At 43.0% G+C, this 22,857-nt stretch overlaps 1 protein-coding gene across 1 annotated transcript in view; it reads right to left on the bottom strand.

Moving 5' to 3' along the window:
• spryd3 (SPRY domain containing 3) overlaps positions 1–22,857 on the bottom strand; it is a 100,381-nt gene that overhangs the window by 25,304 nt on the left and 52,220 nt on the right. Inside the window, exon 8 of the mRNA XM_034695786.1 lies at positions 6,659–6,716. Coding sequence (XP_034551677.1) covers positions 6,659–6,716 — 58 coding nt within the window. The remainder of the gene's footprint in view (positions 1–6,658; positions 6,717–22,857) is intronic.

Here is a 22,857-nt window from a genome sequence, read left to right as displayed (position 1 = left end):
GGGTTTGGAGCCGGGCCCGCAGGAGGAAGAGGGAACAAGAACCTGACTGAGCTCTGAGAGCAGCTGGGAAGAAGAAAACAGGCTTTCTGGTAACAGGAGAGTTTGTCTGGAAAGACTGGGCTTCCCCGCCCAGGGAACAATGACTTCACAGACTCCTACAACAAGGAAATTAAAACTAAATATTTAGATTCCTCCCACGAAGTGTTCGCCCAAGAATTTACTATGACTTCCACTTTAAACTGGTTAATGGTTTGTAATGTTGTCACATTTGTTGTGTGTAAAAAAAAAGAGTAATTTTTAATCACAATAACAGGATTGGGGAGATAGTCATGCCCTTTTTTTCAGCTTTAAGTCACTATCACTTTAAAAGAGAAGACAAAAGGGAGATTAGTCATCTCTACTGAAAATACAACGAAATGGAAAAGATGATATGATTGGTTAAAGCCGTAGGGGGACCACCAGAAATGCTCCTTCACACTGACACTCTGGGATCCTATCTTTCCCTCTCTCTCCTCTCTCTGCCTGTCCCATTAAAGTCACTAACCATAGACCTTTCTGGAGTCCCTGAGCTCCCTTGTCTCGTAGGTTCCTCTGGATCTCTGCCGAAGGCGTGCCAGACTCCAGCTGCTACACCTACTACTATCCCTCTCTCCAACACGGTCTCAGCAGATGTGTGTCTAACATGAGTCTGGTCCTGCTGGAGGTTTCTGCCTGTTAAAGGAACTTTGTCCTTGCCACTGTAACTTGCTAAATGCTGCAAAGTGCTCTGTTCATGGTGGATTAAGATGAGATCAGACTGAGTCCTGTCTGTAAGATGGGACTGGATCTGATCCTGTCTTGATGTTGGGTCTTTGTTAATAATAGAACATAGAGTACGGTCTAGACCTGCTCTGTTTGGAAAGAGTCTGAGGATAACATTTGTTGTGATTTGGCACTTTATAAATAAAGATTGATTGAATGATTGCTTTAACTTAAGGTAAGTAGAGATGGGACTATAGATTTGAAAGACTGTTTTGTTGACGTGCAGAAAATAGATCTTAAATATTTTTGATAATTTAAGTATTTGTTTGCAATGCTTCTCCCGTCTCTCCTTAATCCAATCTCAAACTTTTCCCCTGAGCAGAAATCACATTTTTTCTTTGCAGGAACCAAATCTCCTCTTTTCTTCAGCTTCTGCTATCCTTTGATTTCTATTATAAATAACTAAACATCTGATTTTAAGATGAAGCAACGTGGTCATGTCAACTTGGGCTTCAGGGTATTTTGTGTATTCTTTCTTACTCTCCAGCATTTCAAAGACTCTGTGATAGATCAATTAATTAATGATCAGTCCATCATGTATAATGGGGCTGAAGCCTGTCCCAGCTGTCAATGGGAATGGGCAAGAGTCTGGCGCAACCTGGACTGGATTCTGGTCAATCACCGGGCTAACCAAAGCGACAAACAACCGCTCAGACTCACACAAGTTAGAGACACCATTAAAACTCACAAGCTGGTTTTTGGACTCTGGGAGGAAGTCGGATACCTAAAGAAAACCATGCATGCACAGGGAGAACATGAAAACTACCTGCTTGGATTTGAACCAGCAACTTACAGTGAGGCAACAACACCCACTGCACCACTGTACATCCTTAAGTGACTAATCCAAAAACAAAACAACGATCTGACCACAGTTTGGACTCACGGTCTGGGAAGAAGCTCAAACCACACAGAGATAAATTCTCTTATCTGGATCTCTTTGTGGAAGTCGTCATCCATTTTTGTCCCATTAGGTAAGACAGTAATCTCACCCCCTTCCTAACATGTTGGTGTTGAATAATTGTTTTTGTAGAACCTGAGCTGGGATCAGATTAGACCCTGTCACTGATAACCAGAACTTAGACTGAAGGCCTGTTATCTCGGGGCGGTGGATGGCGGCAACCTTGAGCTGAGGGTGTTGAGTCATCGCACGTGTGAGTCACAGATGGGGGGGTGACGGCGTTAATGAGGCTTACAGAGGAGCACTCACTGGTTGGATGGCTGGTTGCTTCTGATAGGACCCACAGGGGCCCAACAGGGGCCCCCGCCAGTGCCCCACGGACCATTAACTTGCGGAGCCGGGGCCCGAGCCAACGCGCAGGATAGAGGTCCACACAGGGCCGGCTCCCAACACAAACACTCGCGGTAACACCAGCGTCGGCCAAAGAACTCTCAAACTATACAAGCTATACAAGGAGCAGCGATACGGTTGACAGCCAGCTGTGTGTAGAACTGGAATATATCTGGAGTAAAATCACAGCGCTTAAAGTTCATAATACACGTAACATGTGATCCAGGTCAACACTGGTCGTGTGCCCAATACAACGCACTGTAAATCAGAGTGATAGAAATGGTCGGACTGAGGAGTCGCAGCAGAAAGAAAGAAAGAAACGAGGAATGCTGCGTTGGATCGTTAGGTAATTTATGTATTTACCTCCAGGCTGCAAAGTATAAATCTGCAGTCACTGTTTTCTTTGAAGCTAATGATAAAAACCTTACCAACACCCCGAGTGCTCTGGAGAACAGCTCCATAAAAACATAACAATGAGTTTAAACAGTCTATACGAAGCCCAGGCCTGCCAAGAGTATCCTGGCAGACACGTGCTCCGAGAGAAACTGAGGTCGCACACAAAGACTGACCGTTAAAGTTAATCAACAGAGCTACCACGTGACACACAAACACCTTCTGCAGCAGTCCTGCCTCGCACTGAGCCAGAACACCAAGGTAACAAAGCCGAAGTCAGAGCTTCTTTGAGCAATTTCTGCTGTGGTCGTGTGACCCGAGGTATATAATACTGTCTATACATTAAGCTCCTGTCACTCTGCCAAAGATTGCTCGCTGCATGACATTCTTGAGGTTCCTGAACTGCTCGGTAGAAAATCTGCGTGAAGGATGGAGGGGAGAGACGTGAAGAAGAGGCCCCGGCTGTTGATTTTAAGTAGCTGGATCAGAGCCGGCACCTTAACCCAAGCATGGGAAGGCAGACCTCATCTGCACAGCGTGGAAAAACCGCATACATCATTTTAGTCTCTAACAAATAAGATTAATGGGAGCTGTGCTGGGGCGTGCACATTTCTGTGGCGTCCGACGCACAGTGGCCAAAACCAGGCGCACCGCAGCGCGAGACCTCTGGGACTGGCATGGTGAGCCCCTGTGAATGAGCGGCCCCCGTCCGTCACTCAGCAGCGAGGCATCATCCACAAGCCCCCGGCAGGACGTACAGCATCAACTGTTATTATTATTAAAGTGTCCTAAGTATAAGTGGAATCTGCAAAGGGATATAGGGATTCAGGAGTGTACACATCATTTGGAAACACGGCTGGAATGTGCAGAGTGAACAAGAAAATGTGTTTTGATAGATTCGGAGGTCAGTTGGAGGAAAGTGGATAAACCTCAGTCCAAAAATAAAATCTAACACTTTGATTTTGTGGAAAAACAGACGCCAGAAAGCGACATCTGTGGCGTGTGAATTAGTTGGACGGAGAGCAGCTGACATCCTTCAACAATGGGATGCTTCAGACCAAAATAATGCCACCAGATAAGACTAACAAGATCTTGACTGTGACAGGCGATCCTCAGATTAAGAACTGGGCTACCTACTGTTGCTCGTATGCTGTAATAACAACCACCTACCTCACTGCCGCCAGCCTCGTATCACGGCAGCAGAGTTTGATAGCTAATCTCTTCGCACTGATAGCGAGGGGGGGAGGGGGGCTGCAGCCTGCACAGGGAGCTTTTGTAGATGCCTGTATGGATAATGTTCACGAGCCTGTCGTCAACAAACGTGTGAGTAGGTGGACTCAAAGGAAGATAAAGATATCTAAACTCTGTTTTTTGTGTCTTGTGTGTTTTTGGTTCATTGCTTCGAGAGATAATCAAACTCCCACGGAACAGGAGAGCGAGAGAGCGAGGAAGATACGATCCTTCTCCTCTTTCTGATGCTGCCACTGTCTGTTTTATCTCTTGGCAAACCTCCTTGATCTCTGTTTGTGCCAGGCACCTTAACATCCTGCAGAGACGGTGCTCTGTGATGTTTCCATCTAAAAGGCAGCAGAAGGATGCTTTAGAGGAAGTAGATCAGATTTATTTATTTCATTCAGGGGGGGGATTCCAAACTTAGAGAGTAAATAAATACACGACTTCCTCTCTGAGGAAGAAAATACCATGGAAAAGAAGATGGTGCGATATGTTTAGATTTTACAAACACCCACTGACAGCCAAACAGGCAACTGATGATACAGACAGGTACAAGATTCAAGGTCAAATCAGAGGCCTTCAGTGAGGGGATGCTGTGGCTCTTCTCCCGTCAGAGGTAGGGATGCACCAATCCTACTTTTTATCGATACCGATACCTGGGTTTTGGTATCTGCCGATACCGATACTAGCTGATCTGATCCCGGTATTGATTTGACAATCTCTATTCCTTAATGTGAGGATAGAATCATGTTTTGGCAACTTCAGTCTTTTCTGACTTTGTCAGAACAATTAAATCCAATAACCTGTCAGTTCTTTCACACTTTGAATTAGGGATGACCACAATTAATCGATTATCGATTAATGGCTGTGCGTCAGGTCTCCTCTTTTAAAAGAGGATCAATACAAAACTGCTGCCAACAACAACACGGACACGAAGGTTGACAGCTTTAAACAGGATATTTACCACCTTTGGATACGAAGGCAACAGACAGGTGGGAAATTCTGGTACGCTACAGAGCAGAAACATCAGAGCCGTCTGGGCTTTTCTCCAGCGGGACTGATTATGAGCCGGTTGCGCTCCCGGCTGACACCTGACCGAATACACATGTTTATTTTTCTCAATAAGAACGAGTAGACAGAAAACTGGACACTGTGAGTCTGAAGTACTTTTCTGTTAGTATTATGAGCCTTCACTTTATAAGATTATGTCCGCGGAGAATATTTTAATGAGCCTGATCGTTGATATTCTGAGTGTCAAACGTGTGCCCGTATTCAATCCCGTCAGTTATTTGCATTTTGTTGCTGTAGAAAATAAAATTTAAGGGGAAAACAACCTATGTGGCATTGTTTTTGACGTAAGAATAATAATGTTTTTTTTATCAATTAATCAATAATTGATCGTTAACATTTCCAAAAATCGATCACGAAAAATACTTAAAATGTACATCCCTACTTCGAATCCATTAATAGAAGGGTTCTTGCTTTTTTGCAGTACGCTACAGCTGACCTTCCTCCTTTGGGCTTCCATTATATTTTTTTCAGTGCAACCGCCATCCGTTGAAACATTACCGCTGCACATGTTGCGAGCTTCCAGCAGAGTTGTTAGCAAAAGAAGCGTGACATGCAGCTAAACTGCAGAGTCTCTGTAGTTATCCTCCATCATGCTCCACCGGGCAAAAATGCACAGACCGGCCGACGCTGATGACGTAGGAGACGCACATGGCTGGTGTAAACACAGAAAAGCATAGAACTGAGATGAATAGATCTGCCGTATGGATCGGCACTATATATCGGCCCCTTGTCACTGATATCCGATCTAGCTTTTTGAGTCCGATCTAGCCAATATCAGATGCCAGGATCAGATCGGTGCATCCCTAGTCAGAGGGAAAGAGTTTCTACAAGTTTTCCTCAGTGATGAAACATCCATTAGGCCTGCATGACATGCTTGGATTATGAGATGTGGGATTACACTGTTTATTACCCCAATCATGATTTGAAGTGTGATAAAACAAAACAGAAATTAATGGTGCATAAGCTACAGCTCACATTTTCTCTAACTGCTGTTGTGAACGTTGAATCGGCACAAAATAACCCGAGGGGATCTGATGGATATTTGAGCCGTATCTGAGATCTGCATCACAACGGTTCCAAATCACAGCCCTTATTTACACACAGGCCTTCATCTAATGTTTAAAATGTACACATGCAAAGTGAGAAGGCATTGCTTGTGCAAATGAAACAATTTTAAATGTGTTTCAATGTGTTTATTGGGAGTGCTCATATTGCAATATAGATGAACTGCGCAGCCCCAATTTCCATGCTGGTGCGTGTGATCTCTCCAAGATGACAATGCACCCATAGATAATGTACTGGTTTTATGAGTTCAGGTTGCAATGCTCAAGTTTAAAGGCGTAATGATGGACAGCACTTTGTTTGCAGAGTTGTAACAAGTAAGATGCCGATGATAGAGAGATCTAGAGAACTGAGGATGGTGCATGAAGTGAGCTAGTTAGGATGAGATGTGAGTAAAGTGTCCAGAGATGATAAATTTAAACTCAATCAGGGGCTGATTCCTGTGACTCTGCTCACCATTAGTGAAAATGTTCAGTTTGATGAGAGTCATAGCAGCTAAGTAAAGCTGCAGAGTTAGCCGTTACTAGACTAGAATCATTGATCTATGAAGTCAGTAGTTGAGTAATAAGCGGGATCATTTAGAGTGATAAGGTTGTTCTGGTGGAAGGATCCTTCAGGGTGAGACAAGACCTCTGCGCTTTGTGTTCCTGCTCACCCTGTCCAATCGGTGCAACAACCCACTCACTATTCATTATCCTGTACACTTATTGAATGTCTTGAGAAGGCAGGCACAGTGAAAAATCACAAGACAACAAGAGACTAACTGACAGAGAGTGGGAGAGTGAGAGAAAGGAGGGCTTGAAATCTCACCAGCGTGGTACGCTACCGATCCTCGGCTCCATCCTGGGTGTCTGTTCTTGGGGTAATCCTGCAGAGACACAAACGCTCATGTTAAACCAGATGTTGCATTTTTAATCAGATGTTCAATATGGTGGCCCCTACAGTGACATGGGCAGAAAAAAATTATTTGATATGTTCCTATGCGCACCAGAAACTAACCCGTGCTCACGTGAAAAATTTCTTGAGATCACAAGATATTATTGCGTACTCATGTGAAAGTTTCCCGTGTGCACAAGGTACCAAGTGCGCACTGGAGATCAACCAGTGCATCACTGTCTTCCAGTTTCGATCTAAAAATGACAGTACAGGAGTTAGTTGAGCTTTATTTCAACCTTGGGCTTCACTATAAGGATATTACTGCTTTATTGTCTCAGAACGGAACCAAAAATGTACATTCTGCCTCGCTGAAGTGTGTTTTCCCAATGGGATACCAAGTTTATTTCACATGAGCACGTTATACCTTTTCGTGCTCTCAAGAAAGTTTCTCATGAGAACGCAATAATATTTCGCACAGGATAGTTTCTGGTGCGCACAAGGACATATCTAATTATTTTAGTTCCTTTAGGGGCTCCGTGGTTCAACGCCACTGGTGTGCAAAAAAAACTGTGTTCAAATATCAGGATGAATTATGAAATTAATTCCCACATCTTCATAATGCTCACACAAATACATGGTGTGCTTCTGTCGGTGTTTCTAGAGTACAATGGGATTTGGTCGTCAGACCTCTATTTTAAATAATGCCTCACACCCTCTGCACAGTGATTTCCAGCTTCTTCACTCTGGACGACGGTTTTTAGTCCCAAGGTGCAGGACACAGCGTCACAAGAAAAGCTTTGTTCCTGCTGCTGTTACTGAGCTGAACAAGCAATAGCTTTTATTTTCCCACACAGTCAGCCTCCAATCTTATGACTTGAGCCCAGATTGTCTTATTTATTCATGTGATTACATTGTTTTTATTGGTTGACTGTTTTCTGATATGCTTTTTAAAATGGAACCTTTAGCACTTTTATCATTTTATCATTTTATCATGTCTATTCATTTTACCATTTTTAGTGTTAGATTAGTTTTTAGGATATTTTTTGTATGTTTTGCACATTAAGTAGATTGTTCTGTCTGAAGTATATCTTGTAATTTTGTATTGACCTAACATCTCACTGGCTGCAAAACAAGTTTACCCACGGGTACAAATAAAGTAACCTGAACCTGACCCTCAGAATTGATGTGTAACACTTTTAAAGAGAGGAAGTCATCACTGGAAAGAAATGGATGTTGTTTTTAATTCCTCAACATTTCTAAAATATCCTCCAACTGCACTTTTTTTGTTTTTAACTTATATTTTTGGGGCATTTTGTAGCTCAAGATTGGACTGGAGTCCAACCCGTGACCACTGCAATGAGAGCTGTAGTCCTCTGTACATGGGGCACACCCATCCACTGTATAAATAATGGACGTAGTATCCGTGATGTCACCCTTCTGTTTCTGAAGCACTGTTTAGAGGCCAATTGGCGGCAGGAGCCATATTGGAAATGCTGAACTCAACATAACTTCTCTCGAGCGATTGTGACGTAAAGAGGCGGGCTTTGAGCCTCCTCGCCAACAGCTACAGTGTTCCCGCCTGTCAATCAAGTCAGCTGTGCCTCTTGTTATGGAAAACTTGTAATCTTAATAACCCGTACAGTGTGAGCCGATAGAGAAATGAGCTGTCCAGACTACAATCGTCTTTTGAACCAGGCTGTAAACATGTTTATTTCTGCTGTAAAGATCAGCTTTTTTGAATTGCTGTGTATATGGTTTCAGGTACTTCTGGAGCCAGCCTCAAGTGGACACTTGAGGAACTGCAGTTTTTAGCCCTTCCGCATTGGACTCATATTTTTAGACCGGAGGTTGCCGCTTGGTTGGCTCCCCACTAACTCTACTTTGTGAGAAGATGAGAGTCTTAGTAAGCTCTTTCCCACCATTTTTCCTCCCTGAATAACATTTTAAGTTAATATCCATGCCACTGCTCTGAGCAGACATGAATCAGAGCTATTAGCTTGTAAGTAACGCCAGGTCATCAATAAATACATGAATTGATCCTCTGGAGACTCTGGTTTTTAAAAAATGGTTGAAAAAGGCACCAAAATAAAATCTAAATGTCAAGCTGTGCCCTTTACAGTTCCGAGCAGATCACTCCACCATGAGGAGAAATTCAACCTCAACTCTGTCAACCGCCCCAAACCCATGAAGAAGAAAGCCAGCAGCAGGTTACTCATCGTCCAAGTGAAGTGTGTTTTGACAACCAGCGCTCCAAAGCAGGTTACTGTATTCCTTTAGCGGTGTTCGCGTACGACCGAGTGTGTTTTGGAGATCTGTCAGTATCTGCTTCTCATCTCTGAGTGAAGATGTGTTTTCTCTCTCTCTTCATCTGTCTGCATGTACAGTGTGTGACTCTTTCTCCAGGTCTCACCATGCCAACAGAAATAAGTGGTGGGCCAACTTTGGGATAAGATCAGGGAATGACTCAGATATAATTACCACAGATTGTATCTGTCTTTAAAGCTGCACCTCCACTAATGTACAAACAGAGCACTGAACGACAGACAGAGGAGGAGGAGGTTAATGATATTATGCTCCTATTGTCTCTTCAGGGAAACACTGACTGAATACTTTCTTCATTATGATCACAGGTAAACTCTTTTCTGCTTTTTGTTTCAGGTAGTAGTCACAAGTATTAGGGGTGGGAGTCCAAAACCGGAACCGACTCAGAACCGGTTACAATTGATCAATTCCATCGGAATTGTACACCTCAAATGTTATAGATTCTTCTTAACAATTCATTTCCCAGCAAAACGTCACGTCACGTCACGTCCTGGAGAAGGGTTCCATGTGAACATGTTCGTGTCTGGGAGGCGAACCCCCGCCTACCTCTCCCCTTTCGGAGTCAGGATGCTTTCCCTCAGGCTCGAGGGCCTTAGCCGAAAATGAGGCATCGAGAGCGGGTAAAATACCTCCGTGATGACCCCCAAGGGAAAAGCGTTTTTCCTCTCCAAATTCAAAGTATTTTCCTCCAGGCTGCAGGGACCACATCCGGACTCACGCGGCCGAAAATGAGGTACCGAGAGCGGGTAGAGGAGAACGGGGTTGGTTGCCATAGTGTGTGACGACCATCCCCATAGTGTGTGACAACCAACCCCATAGTGTGTGACAACCAACCCCATAGTGTGACAACTAACCCCATAGTGTTTGACAACCAACCCCATAGTGTGACAACTAACCCCATAGTGTGACAACCAACCCCATAGTGTGACAACTAACCCCATAGTGTTTGACAACCAACCCCATAGTGTGACAACCAACCCCATAGTGTGACAACTAACCCCATAGTGTGACAACCAACCCCATAGTGTGACAACTAACCCCATAGTGTTTGACAACCAACCCCATAGTGTGACAACTAACCCCATAGTGTGACAACTAACCCCATAGTGTTTGACAACCAACCCCATAGTGTGACGACCATCCCCATAGTGTGTGACAACCAACCCCATAGTGTGTGACAACCAACCCCATAGTGTGTGACAACCAACCCCATAGTGTGACAACTAACCCCATAGTGTTTGACAACCAACCCCATAGTGTGACAACTAACCCCATAGTGTTTGACAACTAACCCCATAGTGTGACAACCATCCCCATAGTGTTTGACAACCATCCCCATAGTGTTTGACAACCATCCCCATAGTGTTTGACAACCAACCCCATAGTGTGACAACTAACCCCATAGTGTGACAACCATCCCCATAGTGTTTGACAACCAACCCCATAGTGTTTGACAACCATCCCCATAGAGTGTGACAACCATCCCCATAGTGTTTGACAACCAACCCCATAGTGTGTGACAACCAACCCCATAGTGTTAGACAACCATCCCCATAGAGTGTGATAACCAACCCCATAGTGTTTGACAACCATCCCCATAGTGTTTGACAACCAACCCCATAGTGTGTGACAACCAACCCCATAGAGTGTGACAACCAACCCCATAGTGTTTGACAACTATCCCCATAGTGTGTGACAACCAACCCCATAGTGTGTGACAACCAACCCCAGAGTGGGTGACAACCAACCCCATAGTGTGTGACAACCAACCCCATAGTGTGTGACAACTAACCCCATACTGTGACAACCAACCCCATAGTGTTAGACAACCATCCCCATAGTGTGTGACAACCATCCCCATAGTGTTTGACAACCAACCCCATAGTGTGACAACTAACCCCATAGTGTGACAACCATCCCCATAGTGTTTGACAACCAACCCCATAGTGTTTGACAACCATCCCCATAGAGTGTGACAACCATCCCCATAGTGTTTGACAACCAACCCCATAGTGTGTGACAACCAACCCCATAGTGTTAGACAACCATCCCCATAGAGTGTGATAACCAACCCCATAGTGTTTGACAACCATCCCCATAGTGTTTGACAACCAACCCCATAGTGTGTGACAACCAACCCCATAGAGTGTGACAACCAACCCCATAGTGTTTGACAACTATCCCCATAGTGTGTGACAACCAACCCCATAGTGTGTGACAACCAACCCCAGAGTGGGTGACAACCAACCCCATAGTGTGTGACAACCATCCCCATAGTGTGTGACAACCAACCCCATAGTGTGTGACAACCAACCCCATAGTGTGTGACAACCATCCCCATAGTGTGTGACAACCATCCCCATAGTGTGTGACAACCAACCCCATAGTGTGTGACAACTAACCCCATACTGTGACAACCAACCCCATAGTGTGTCAACCAACCCCTTAGTGTGTGACAACTAACCCCATAGTGTGTGACAACCATTCCCATAGTGTGTGACAACCATTCCCATAGTGTGTGACGACCATCCCCATAGTGTGTGACAACCAACCCATAGTGTGTGACAACCAACCCCATAGTGTGTGACAACCAACCCCATAGTGTGTGACAACCAACCCCATGATGGGGTTGGTTGTCACACACACTATGTGTCAGAGTGTCTTTGATAGTTAATTGCCTCTGTGTTACAATGAGTTGAAAAATGAGAGGGATGCACATTTCAAGCCAACACCTTAAGCTTCAATTTAATGTAGGAATGACGATTGAAAGATGTTTTGATGATAAGCAATTATCAAAACAGTAAAAAGAGCGACAACCAACCCTGTTCTCCCCTAAAATACCTCCGTGATGACCCCTGGAGGAAAAACGTTTTTCCTCTCCAAATTCAAGTTGAATATGTTCATGTTCAGTCTTGTGCAGACATAATTTTGAAAAATAAAATTGTTCCTTTTGGTGCGAAAGACTGTGTAGAACTTATTTTTTCTCCTCAAAAAAATACTCAGCAATCGTTAGGAGAATTGATAAGGAATTGGATTGATAAGCAGAATTGAAAAAGGCATTGACATTGATAAAATCTTAGCAATTCCCACTTCTAACAAGGATGTACATCATTATAATCAACTCCTCTAAAGTGTCCCAGTTTGTTACTTTAGAGACACAACTTCACTGTTTCTGTCCTAAATAATATTAAACACTTTTTTCTGAAGGTTGTGCAATGAAGAAAACAAAACAATGGCAGCACACACACAGCTTCAGGTGGAGTAAAAACAAATCTCCGTCACCTTAAAAAACTGTGGAGCAACAAGTTCAAGTGGCCGAAGTCACACTGGCTGTGGCAAAGTGGTTCCCTCTGTTCCAAAGAAAGAGGCTGATACTTTGGCATGGGAGCACTTTTGGATGCAAACAGAAACACAAGAAGGTTGTTCAACCCTGCCAAATAAAATACGCAGTCGAGGGTGAAATTGCCTGATTCTGAGAAGTAGCATCCTCACATAAATAATTGTGTTACGATAAGGAACATGTGCAACCAACTTTCTTCTCAAAACAAACAGTTAAGAATATAAAAGCTTTTCATCCCTAAACATTAAGAGACAAAAAGTAAAGAGTTGTTTATTATCATGTTCCCTGAAGAAATCACTAAGAATTGATAGCAGCTGCTGAGAACTGTGCCTCTTTTACCCCCACTATCTGCTCCATCTCAATGTTTATTCTCAAAGAAAATTGCTCTAATGATATTCAGGGCCGAAATCGCCCACAAGGTTCACACAAGGTAACTCTTTGCAGATTGGTCCAGGTTTGCATCTCCACTTTATGCTGTGCAGATCTGCCCTCTGTGCTCTCATCCTGACGAAGCTATTTCTATTCAAATATATGAAGAGCTGAATGAAGGGGAAAGTTATTACCATTGGTGGAGATGATTGATGACGGATGTGACACAGTTCATATTCAGCTTACTTCCTGGAGCAAGTGTGCAAAAAGCAGTTGTGTGTAATGAAACGACTCCTATGTGCAAGGTTTGAGCCTTAGAGAGCTCCAGACTGATTCAACCTCTGATTTTTATAATCCAGTGAGGGAGTTTAAGAATCCCGGGGCATGAGATCGACAGGCGGATTGGTGCTACCAGTCCATCCATGTTCTAACCCCCAATTTACACAGGATGCGGCGCGTTGCGTTACGGCTGCACAGCGTGTTCGACGGCTTGCGCCCTGCTACACAGGACGTGTGTTTGGAGCGTAGGGCCAGCTCAGAGCAGGCAGGATCCGCTGGGTCCAGCATAGCAACGACCACATACAAACAACAGGTTACAGAGCCTTTCTGTGTTTGAACTTCTGCTCATTTGGAGAGTATTCCATTACTTTTGTGCTTTAATCCTCACTGAGTATGCTGCAGAACTATAAAGTTTTGATTTTGCAGGTTTAGATGAGTTGAATTTTGTTGTCCTGTTACCTTCTGACACAGTGATCATCTTAAAGGCCTGTTGTAGTCCACATGGATCACTGATATATGGCTTGTTGTATCTTACATCCATAATCGATGAGTATTTCTGATCTATACGATCTTTAAACGGTCAGGAGTCCATATATGGTGTTTTATTTTGAAATTGGTGGATGTTGCATGTGATCCTCGTGCCTGACTTCCTGTCCAGGTCGTTCTTTTCTGTGTAGATTGTCAGGCACGCTACAGAGACAGAGCTGGGACGCACCGCAGCGCGCCCTGTGGACACTAGAGCATTGACTAGAATGGGAACGTATTGGCTGTGGCGTGCGTGGCGCAGCCGTAACGCGACGCTAAAGCATCCTGTGTAAATTGGGAGTAACCCTCACCTGTGGTCATGAGCCGTGGGTCTTGACAGAAAGAATAAGACCACAAATACAAGCAGCTGATATGAGTTTCCTCTGAAGGATGTCTGGGCTCAGAGACAGGGTTAGGAGCTCAGACATCTGGAGGGAGCTCGGAGTCGAGCCGAGTCAGCTGAGGTGGTTCAGGCATTTGATAAGGATGCCTCCCGGACGCCTTCCTTTAGAGGTGTTCCGGGCACATCCAACTGGGAGAAGGCCCCGGGGTAGACCCAGAACTCATTGGAGGGATTACATATCCCACCTGGTCTGGGATTGCCTTTGGAGTACCCTGGAGGAGCTGGAAAGTGTTGCTGGTGAGAGGGAGGTCTGGGTTGATCTGCTTTGACTGTTGCCTCCGCGACCCGACCCCAGATAAGCGGAAGAAAATGGATGGATGGATTTTTAGGATGACAGTGACTTTATGTACAGAATATGTTGTTTCTAGGTCACCCACAGGTGGATTTTGTTGTTTGGATCGCTGAAAAGTTTGAGTATAACAACACTTATAAAGCAGCCCTCAGCAGATGGTAAGTTTTTCACTTGAACTGAGCAGAGCTGTTAGCGCTGGTGTCAGTAAATTAGGTGTTATTTTGGATGATGAGGCCCATTTCTACAGAAAAGTGCCTGTTTTACTCCAAATGACTGCGTAATGGCTCATGTGATTATATAGAAACAACACAGAGGCCATTTGCTCTGCAGCACAGTTTGTAGATCATTGTCCTTTTTGGCGTGCAATCTTCGTGAATCAGTCCCAAAGACTTCTGAAGTGTGATCAGACAGAAGGTAAAGAGGGGCAGCCTTTGGCAAGTCACAGTCGAGGGAAATATGCTTTATCCGAATGGAAGCACAACCACTGATGCAGAGACTACAGAGCCAACATGCTCCACAAAAACAGATTAGCACTAAAGCTATAATTATTGTTAACACTTGTATGGATTGGAAAAATAATTAATAAGGCCACTGCGGAGAGACGGAGGGCTCGGTCTGGCCCGGCAAGGAGAGAGCAGCATCTGAGGACAGGACATGAGGGAAACATCCTCAGGCCTGTCTGACAACCCCATCAGGGCTCCAGGAACAGGAAATGGAGATAGATGGGGAAAAATCAAGAGGGAGAGAGGGATGAGGATAGAGTGAGACATCAGCAGAGGAAGACAGAGAGACATGGAGGAATGCAGCTACTGCTCCAAGCCTGAAAACCCCTTGATCCGCCAAGTCTGCTCCTCTTCCCCCCTCGTCTCGACCACAACCCGAGGATTCCTCTGGCTGACTGGCATGTGGGCAGCATCTCCACGAAGGAGGACGGGAGCGTCTGAGTGTTTTTACTCCCTGATTGATGACCCACAGGCACTGTTCTGATCAGACGTTTTGAGGATGAACATCAGGAATGGCTACAAATATAATGAGTGGATTTGCAGAGCTTTAATGTAAACCGCAGACTTGTGTCTGATAAATGGATCAACTGTTAAATGCCTGTTTTCATAGCTGTCTTCTACGTAATTGTTGTGTCCATCATCTCTAATTCAAAACATCTCCTCGGTGTGCACTGTGGCTGCATGTTATTGGAAAAAACTGACGCTGAGATACCTTTTCTATCTGTGATATGAAAAAACTGACAATGATACCTGATTATTCAGCCTGATTTTATGTTTATTAACACTTTTACCAACTTAAAGTATATTTTCTGCTAACAAAAAACCCCACACATCCTTCTAACACTTGGTCTGACCCTCAGACACAGGCTTAGGAAGTAGATCTTAGAGAACACAATAAAATGACTTGTGTTTTGTTTTATTAAGTTATATTTTGGGGCATTTTTACACCTTTATTTAATGAAGGAGAGGACAGTGGATAGTGTAGGAAACTAGGAGAGACTGAGGGAAAGACATGCCGGAAAGAGGCCACAGGCTGGACTCGAACCCCGGTCGGCTGCTGCATGGGCGCACAACTCATCCATCAGGCTAAGTCCGCACCCTTTGAGGGTTTTTTTAAGTTTTACAAATAGGGTTACTTTTGTCATCAACACTATCCATAGATCCATCTTTGAATGTATGATGACTGGTATGTCCAGCCCACTAGCAGCACAATACCATTATTGCCACCTACTGTGTTGGAGTTTCACCAGCAGTTAACAGTCTGTTTCATTTACAATGAAGTGATGCAAAGAAACACAGGTGAATCTTGTAACATCCAGTGATTACAGAGGCAACTTCTTCACTTTTGAAATCATAAGTGATGCTTAAAGAAGCGGTTTTGCTAAAAAGCTTGGCTGTTGTTTACTTTAATCCGGCGACGCCTGACCCAGCAAACTGCAAAACAGATCCAACAGAACAGTGATACTACAGACTACCTTCAGCCTGCAGGTCTGCTGGTCGTACCTAAAGTCTCTAAAAGTAGTATGGGAGTTCGAACCTTCAGCTATCAGGCCCCTTTGGAATCATCTACCAGTCAGGGTCCAGGAGGCAGACACCCTCTCCACTTTTAAGAGTAGGCTTCAAACTTTCCTTTTTGACAAAGCTTATAGTTAGAGCTGGATCAGGCTTGGACCAACACCACGTTATGCTGCTATAGACTTAGACTGCCGGGGGAACTGGCGCACTGACACACTAGGATCCTATCTCACCACCCTCCCCCCAACCCCTTCATCACTTACTTACTTTAACTCTTCCTGTCCCATTAAAGTTACTAACCATAGACCTTTCTGGAGTCCCTGAGCTCCCTTGTCTCGTAGTCCCTCTGAGCTGCCGTAGACGTCCTCCTGCTGATACAGACGTGCTGGACTCCAGCGGCAACAGCTACCCGTCTCATCACTATCACCGCTCACTCTCTCTCTTATTCTCCTCTATCTGTATTTTCAGATCCAGCTCGGTCTCAGCAGATGTGTGTCTAACATGAGTCTGGTCCTGCTGGAGGTTTCTGCCTGTTAAAGGAAGTTTGTCCTTGCCATTGTAACTTGCTAAATACTGCAAAGTGCAATGCTCATGGTGGATTAAGGTGGTGTTGGCTCTCTGTTAATAATTTAACATTGAGTACGGTCTAGACCTGCTCTGTTTGGAAAAGCATCTTGAGATAACGTTTGTTGTGATTTGGCGTGATACAAATAAAGATTGATGGATTGAGTTTGCAGTATGATGTACGTACTGAATACTACATTTGCAGGTAGTATGCATGAGGCAGTTACAGTAAAAACCAGTCATTAAAAACTGCACAAGCTTGGCAGGTGTAGCCCCAATAACTGAGGTAGATGCAGTCTAGAGTTAAATGGCACTGAAATGAAAAAACATTCATGTCTTTAAAATTATTTATACCTGATACCTTAAAAAAATTGGTGGGAAATCTGCCCGTGTAGAACAGAAATACCATCAGAAAAACATTAGTGTGAAATCTCTTCATTCACTGAGTCACGTAGGGGCAAAACATCTTAATACAGGAAGTTCAACTACCTGAAAAAACAATCTGAAAGTGTAAAAATAAGATCTGAATCTTCTGACTCTTCTCGGTGTTGTTATGTTTTCTTCACCCCGTTAGGACCCGTATCTCACCATAGATTCTATAAAACAGATAATGTTGTATTGTTTTGTGGGACTTGGCTTTCCCTTTCATAAAAGAAACACTGAAACCTTTCGTGGTTTGGAAATTACAACATTTAATGCTGTGATTTTTGTTTTCCGATCGGCGGTGGCGCCGCTAAATCATACATTCATTCCTTTCTCTATCAACACACGAAGGAATGCGTTTAAGAGGGAGGACGCCACGATAAGCAGCCGGTCCACTTTCATGTAACGTAAACCTTTAAAACGTGGTCACTTCTCGTGTTGGCCTGCAGAAGATTTAAGAGTACATGCATGCTGCTCTTAAGAACAATAAACACTGGAGACCTGCAATATCTGATCCACAGCTGCTACTCCGGTGTCATCAGAGCTGCCTGCATTTCCACACGGTGGCAGAGTAAACAAGTCCGAAGGTGCGGGCAGAGCGGGGAGCCATGTGGACGCAGATAAGCATCATCTCCAGCAGGTATCACCCTGGAATATCTCAGAGCTGTCTATAAATATATCTAAAGTCATGACTTACCACAGAGGTGAGTGTATGGGTGTGTTTTTGGAAGCGCAGCTAGGGATGGAAAGTCGTGTGTTTCTGTTGGTACGTGCCCACACAACCTCACCTATACGGGTTGGGCACAGACAGAGTAGTGAACTAATGCAGGTTGTTTGTTTAACCTCGTGTCATCGGGCTAAAACCTCCGGCTCCCCACGCGATATCTGCAACCCGTCTGACATTAGCCGATGATCTGAGCAGTCAGGAGAACAACAGCCTGTGTTTGGGCATGTTCATCACTCCTAATGGATGCAAGTGCATGCCTGGTGCAAACACATTAAACTAATATTAATAGGTTTGTTCTGTTATTGTTATTGAGCGGTGGAAAAGTTGACAGTTGGCAGGGTGCACATGTTGCGTTTGGCTTAGCAGCGCTGCACTGACACAGAGCTGCTTAATATCACAAGTGTCATGGGATACCGGTTCAGTTCTGGTTGTGAGCAGTAAAAGTAAAGACTTTGATTGATATTACACTTACTTTTTACCCAAATATGGTCCTAACAACAAATGACTTCCTCAAATGTTGGAGTCTGCTGAATCTTATTTCTCACACTCCTCTGGAAGCTTTTAGTCACTGAGTTCATTTTAACATTTTAACTGCAGGAACATGAGTTCAGCTCGAGGTCCTGCCCATCTACCAAAAACATCTGTTCAACAGAACTGGTCCTCTTCTGCCAAACAAATGATTCAGGATGACTCTGCAGGACTTCTAGAGAAGTCGCCATACTTGGATGGAAATATAATTAAAATCACATTAATATTTAAACCTTAAATGACTGTTCTTATGGGGGGAAATTTGAGATGAACGATAAGCGATCAATGATGAAAAAGTGACACATTTCCAGTTTTAAGTCAAGATTATAGACAATAAACGGTTTTACCTCACCTTATGGTCTATGGTGTCAACAAGCAGAAGCTAAATGTGCCAGAACTCTTTTCTGGTATACTCTACGTTACTCTACTTTCTTACTGATCTTCCAGTTGTGTAAGATGCTTGATTCCAGTTGGTCAAGACCCCTTGACTATGGTTATTAACTTTCACTGTCACGAGCAACGCCAGAGACAAACTGATCACACGTCATGTCAAATCAATCCACAGATTTGACACTTACGTTTACTTACATTTAATCTAGCTTTTAATTTAGAGTAATTTATTTTTAGCCCTGGACTTATTATTATAGTCATTGCTTTAACATTTATTATCTTGTTTATTTATCTCATCTTTTCAACTTAACCTTATTTTTAACTTTTCTTTCTACTCTTAATTATTTCATTAATTTCACTGCATTGATTTCATTTTATTTTTCAGTATTTTATTTATGATCATGTATGTAAGTACATTTAAATATGATGAGTCCAGAATAAATCACATTTTCAGTTTCTTAAATAACTTATGGAAAATATTGAACTTTTACTGGATGTCCAAATTGTATTTACGGTCGAGAGACTCACACTTTATTTCATTAGAAGTCAGAGGAAATTGCTTTTGAGGTTTCGCAACACTTCTCTGATTACAAAAGTGTAGATAAATAAAGGCGTCTGGACTTCATCAGTCTTGCAGATTTGTGACTTTGGATCAAATGGGGACTGTGGGTTTGTTCCCAGGAAAATAAAACTCATAGTGACCCAAGGAAGATTTCCAGAAGTGCAGCCTTTAAAACTCAACCCACATGTTCCAATAAGGATGTGATTTTGTATATTTTTCTTACTGCAAGTTAAAATCTAAATGCTGTGTGACTCTTGCAGTGTCATCCCAGTATTGATACAATGATTGCAAACACAAAACCCTGGAAGTTTGGATCCAGGCTGTCCATGTGCTGTTTGGTGCTGAGTGGTAATTTCGCCTGTTTTAGAGCTTTTTCCTTGAATAAAGCTGCCTCCCACAGCTGAGAACCATTACACAAAGGAACACCTTGTACATTGTTGATGTGCTGGATGTTCCACATGTTCCTCAGCTTTCAGTGGCACAGTGACCTTGCCTTTGTTTTATCCTGAAAGACCTTTTTAACATAAACAGTTTGACGGAAGCAGCAGTTAAATATGGTTAGCAAGAGTGCTGCATCAGAGAAGGAAGAGGAAGAGGAAGAGGAAGAGAGCCGTTCTCATAACCTGGTCCCGGAGCAAACCAGGACAGAGGAAACACTGCCGTCAGGCCTCCAGAGCAGTTTTATTTCTTGAGTGTGAGAGAACATACTGTTTGTCTGTGTGGAATTTATGACTGCATTTATGTACCTGAGCAGAAAGTCAGTACAGTCATAAAAGGAGAGCTTTAAAAACCATTAGTTCCATTCAGACGATGATGAGCGACATGTCCAAACCTTCAGTCCTGATCCTGATACTGAATAAAACGCAGTCCTAGAATACACCAACACCATACCAGCACCAGTTAGCCCCAATAACTGGTTTCAGGTTATTACTGTGCAATAAGTGACAACAGAGTGATGCTAGCAGAGTTTCATTTGAGTTAAAATAAGAAAATCTTCCAAATTAAATGTTTTGTCCTCAAAAATTACATTAATTCTAATTTATTTATATTTTACAGCTAACATTTATTAAAAGAAGAAGAAAAAAATTAATTATAGAGGTTGAGCTTGTCGGTGTGGAGTGAGTTAATGTCTGTAGTAGTCCTTTTGTTTGTTTGTTTTTTCGGGTTACTGTTAATTTAATTCTCCAGTGTTTTATTGTATGTTTGTTTGTTTTGGTGTTCATGTGTATAATGTTAAATGTGAATAAAAAAATTATACAAAAAATTACATTAAAATTAACATTGAAAATAGTCTTGTTTGTAAAGAAGTGAAAAGAGGCACCCCTAAACCCTCCACTAAATGTTTGTTTTCAGTGCATGTATGCCTGTACAGACTGTGGCAACAAATTTCCCTGCTAAGGACAATAAAAGTCTGTCTGTCTGTCTGTCTGTCTGTCTGTCTGTCTGTCTGTCTATCAACAGTTTCTCCCAAATAGCATACCTCTCTTGTCGGTTTTGTTATTCAGAACGAAACATAACATATATTTAAGTCTTACCAAGTCACATTGTTGATAAACTATAGCTATGCTTAAGTAAATATGTCTTCTCTTGTGTTTTCTACTTAATTAACCTGTTGGGATTCATAGGTTTAACATATGCAAAGTTCTACTCATAACTAACAAAGTGAAAACCTCCAGTGTGAAAAAATAAAGCCAATGGAGAATTGCTGAAACTGCAGTACCTCAAGTGTCCACTTGAGGCTGGCTGCAAAAGCCAGGAACCACCACTCAGTCCCATTTTAAGACACCAATTTTTACAGCAGAAATAAACATGTTTACAGCCTGATATAATATCTAATTTCTCTATTCATACACTATACAAGGGTGAATGTCTTATACTCATTCATTTTGAAGATATAAAGGTTACAGATTTTGCATAATTAGGCATTATCAGTAGCATGGTTGGCACATTGTTGTCGTTAGTAATGAGGCTATAGGCCCGCTACACCTCCTCCTCTCTGACTCTTGATAGGTCAACTGAAGGTTAAGTTGGGTCAATATTATGAAATTGGTGGCCGCCATCATTGGGCTTTAAACTCAGAAACCAATGGGTAGCACCTCTGAGACTATGTCCATGTTTTACACTGTTATTCACAGTCAATTTACAGTAATATAATATAAAAAATAAATGACTCCAGGTGTTTTGCAAAATAGCAGTACAATACTGGCACCTTGTTGGTGGTATTACACCTTTATTCTATGGAAAACAAATCCTCCCAGTAAGTATCTGAGTTGGAATGAAGAAAAACTGGTATAGGTCCGTTTTTATTCCTTTATCACGACCATCGATTTAACCCGTCTTTCTAGTCTGCTTCTTTACTTCCACATCCTCCTCTGGTTGTTCCTTCAAACAGTTTTTTGGGGTTTGCTTGTTTTCCAGAACATTATTTTTCTCTCCATGTTTTCATATTCTGAAAAGCTTCCCCTTCGTTTTTTTCTACCCTCTAACTTTCTACCTTCCCCACCTCTCCAGCCCCCCCCTTCCCACACATCCACCCGATAACTTAGCCTAGATCTCTCTTTGTCCCCGAGCCTAGCAACCGCAGTGTGTACCGGATAAAAAACAACCGCGCTACCAAGCGTATGCATGCTGTACATTCATGGCGACTCTTATCTTTGCACAGGAATGAAGGAGGAAGCCGCAGGTCATGCCAGGTCTGAGAATCGCAGTGGGGTCAAAACAGATCTGAGATTACCAACACATAAAAACAACACGTTTACCTTACACACAAAGCATCCACACTTATCACATAACACAAATTCCTGTGACTTTCCTCTTGGACAGGAAACTGGCAACAGTGGCTTTGGGGATACAAAAATGTACTTCCACCTTTTTGAAACCTAATTTGATTATAGCATGCTGAAGCTCAATGTTTGCTCTACTTGGCACCACTGCGTTGGGATTATGACAGAAGGGAAGTTAAATGGGACAAACTTCGGTCTTAGAATTACAGAAGCTCTTGCTATGAGCCAGTTTGAGCCAAGTGTTATAGTCGGCATGCTCTCAATGACAACATGCTCGTATTTACCAAGTCTAATAAACATGAGTACAAAGATATTGTTGGCAAGTCATCATGACGATGTTTGTTAATCAGAACTACACACAGAGCGCTCCAGGGGCTGAAGGTATTTGGTCTTACAATATTTTGGAAATAAACTTTTTGAACTAATGCCCACTGTGTTAGCTCGTGTGCACACCATCTACTAGGGCAGCAGCCACTAATACAGAGATAATAATGTCATAAATGGTCAAAAAATGTATTTAAAGAGAAAAAGGAAGAATTTTGCACAATGCAAAATGTAACAAGTGGCCTGGGCTCTATTCCAGCCTGCGCTACCTTTCTTGCATGTCC

This window comes from Notolabrus celidotus, chromosome 11 (genome assembly GCF_009762535.1).
Source record: "Notolabrus celidotus isolate fNotCel1 chromosome 11, fNotCel1.pri, whole genome shotgun sequence".
Classification (NCBI taxonomy): Eukaryota; Metazoa; Chordata; class Actinopteri; order Labriformes; family Labridae; genus Notolabrus; species Notolabrus celidotus.
The sequence above is the reverse complement of the archived record's forward strand: the minus strand, read 5'-3'. Positions and strand labels throughout refer to the sequence as shown.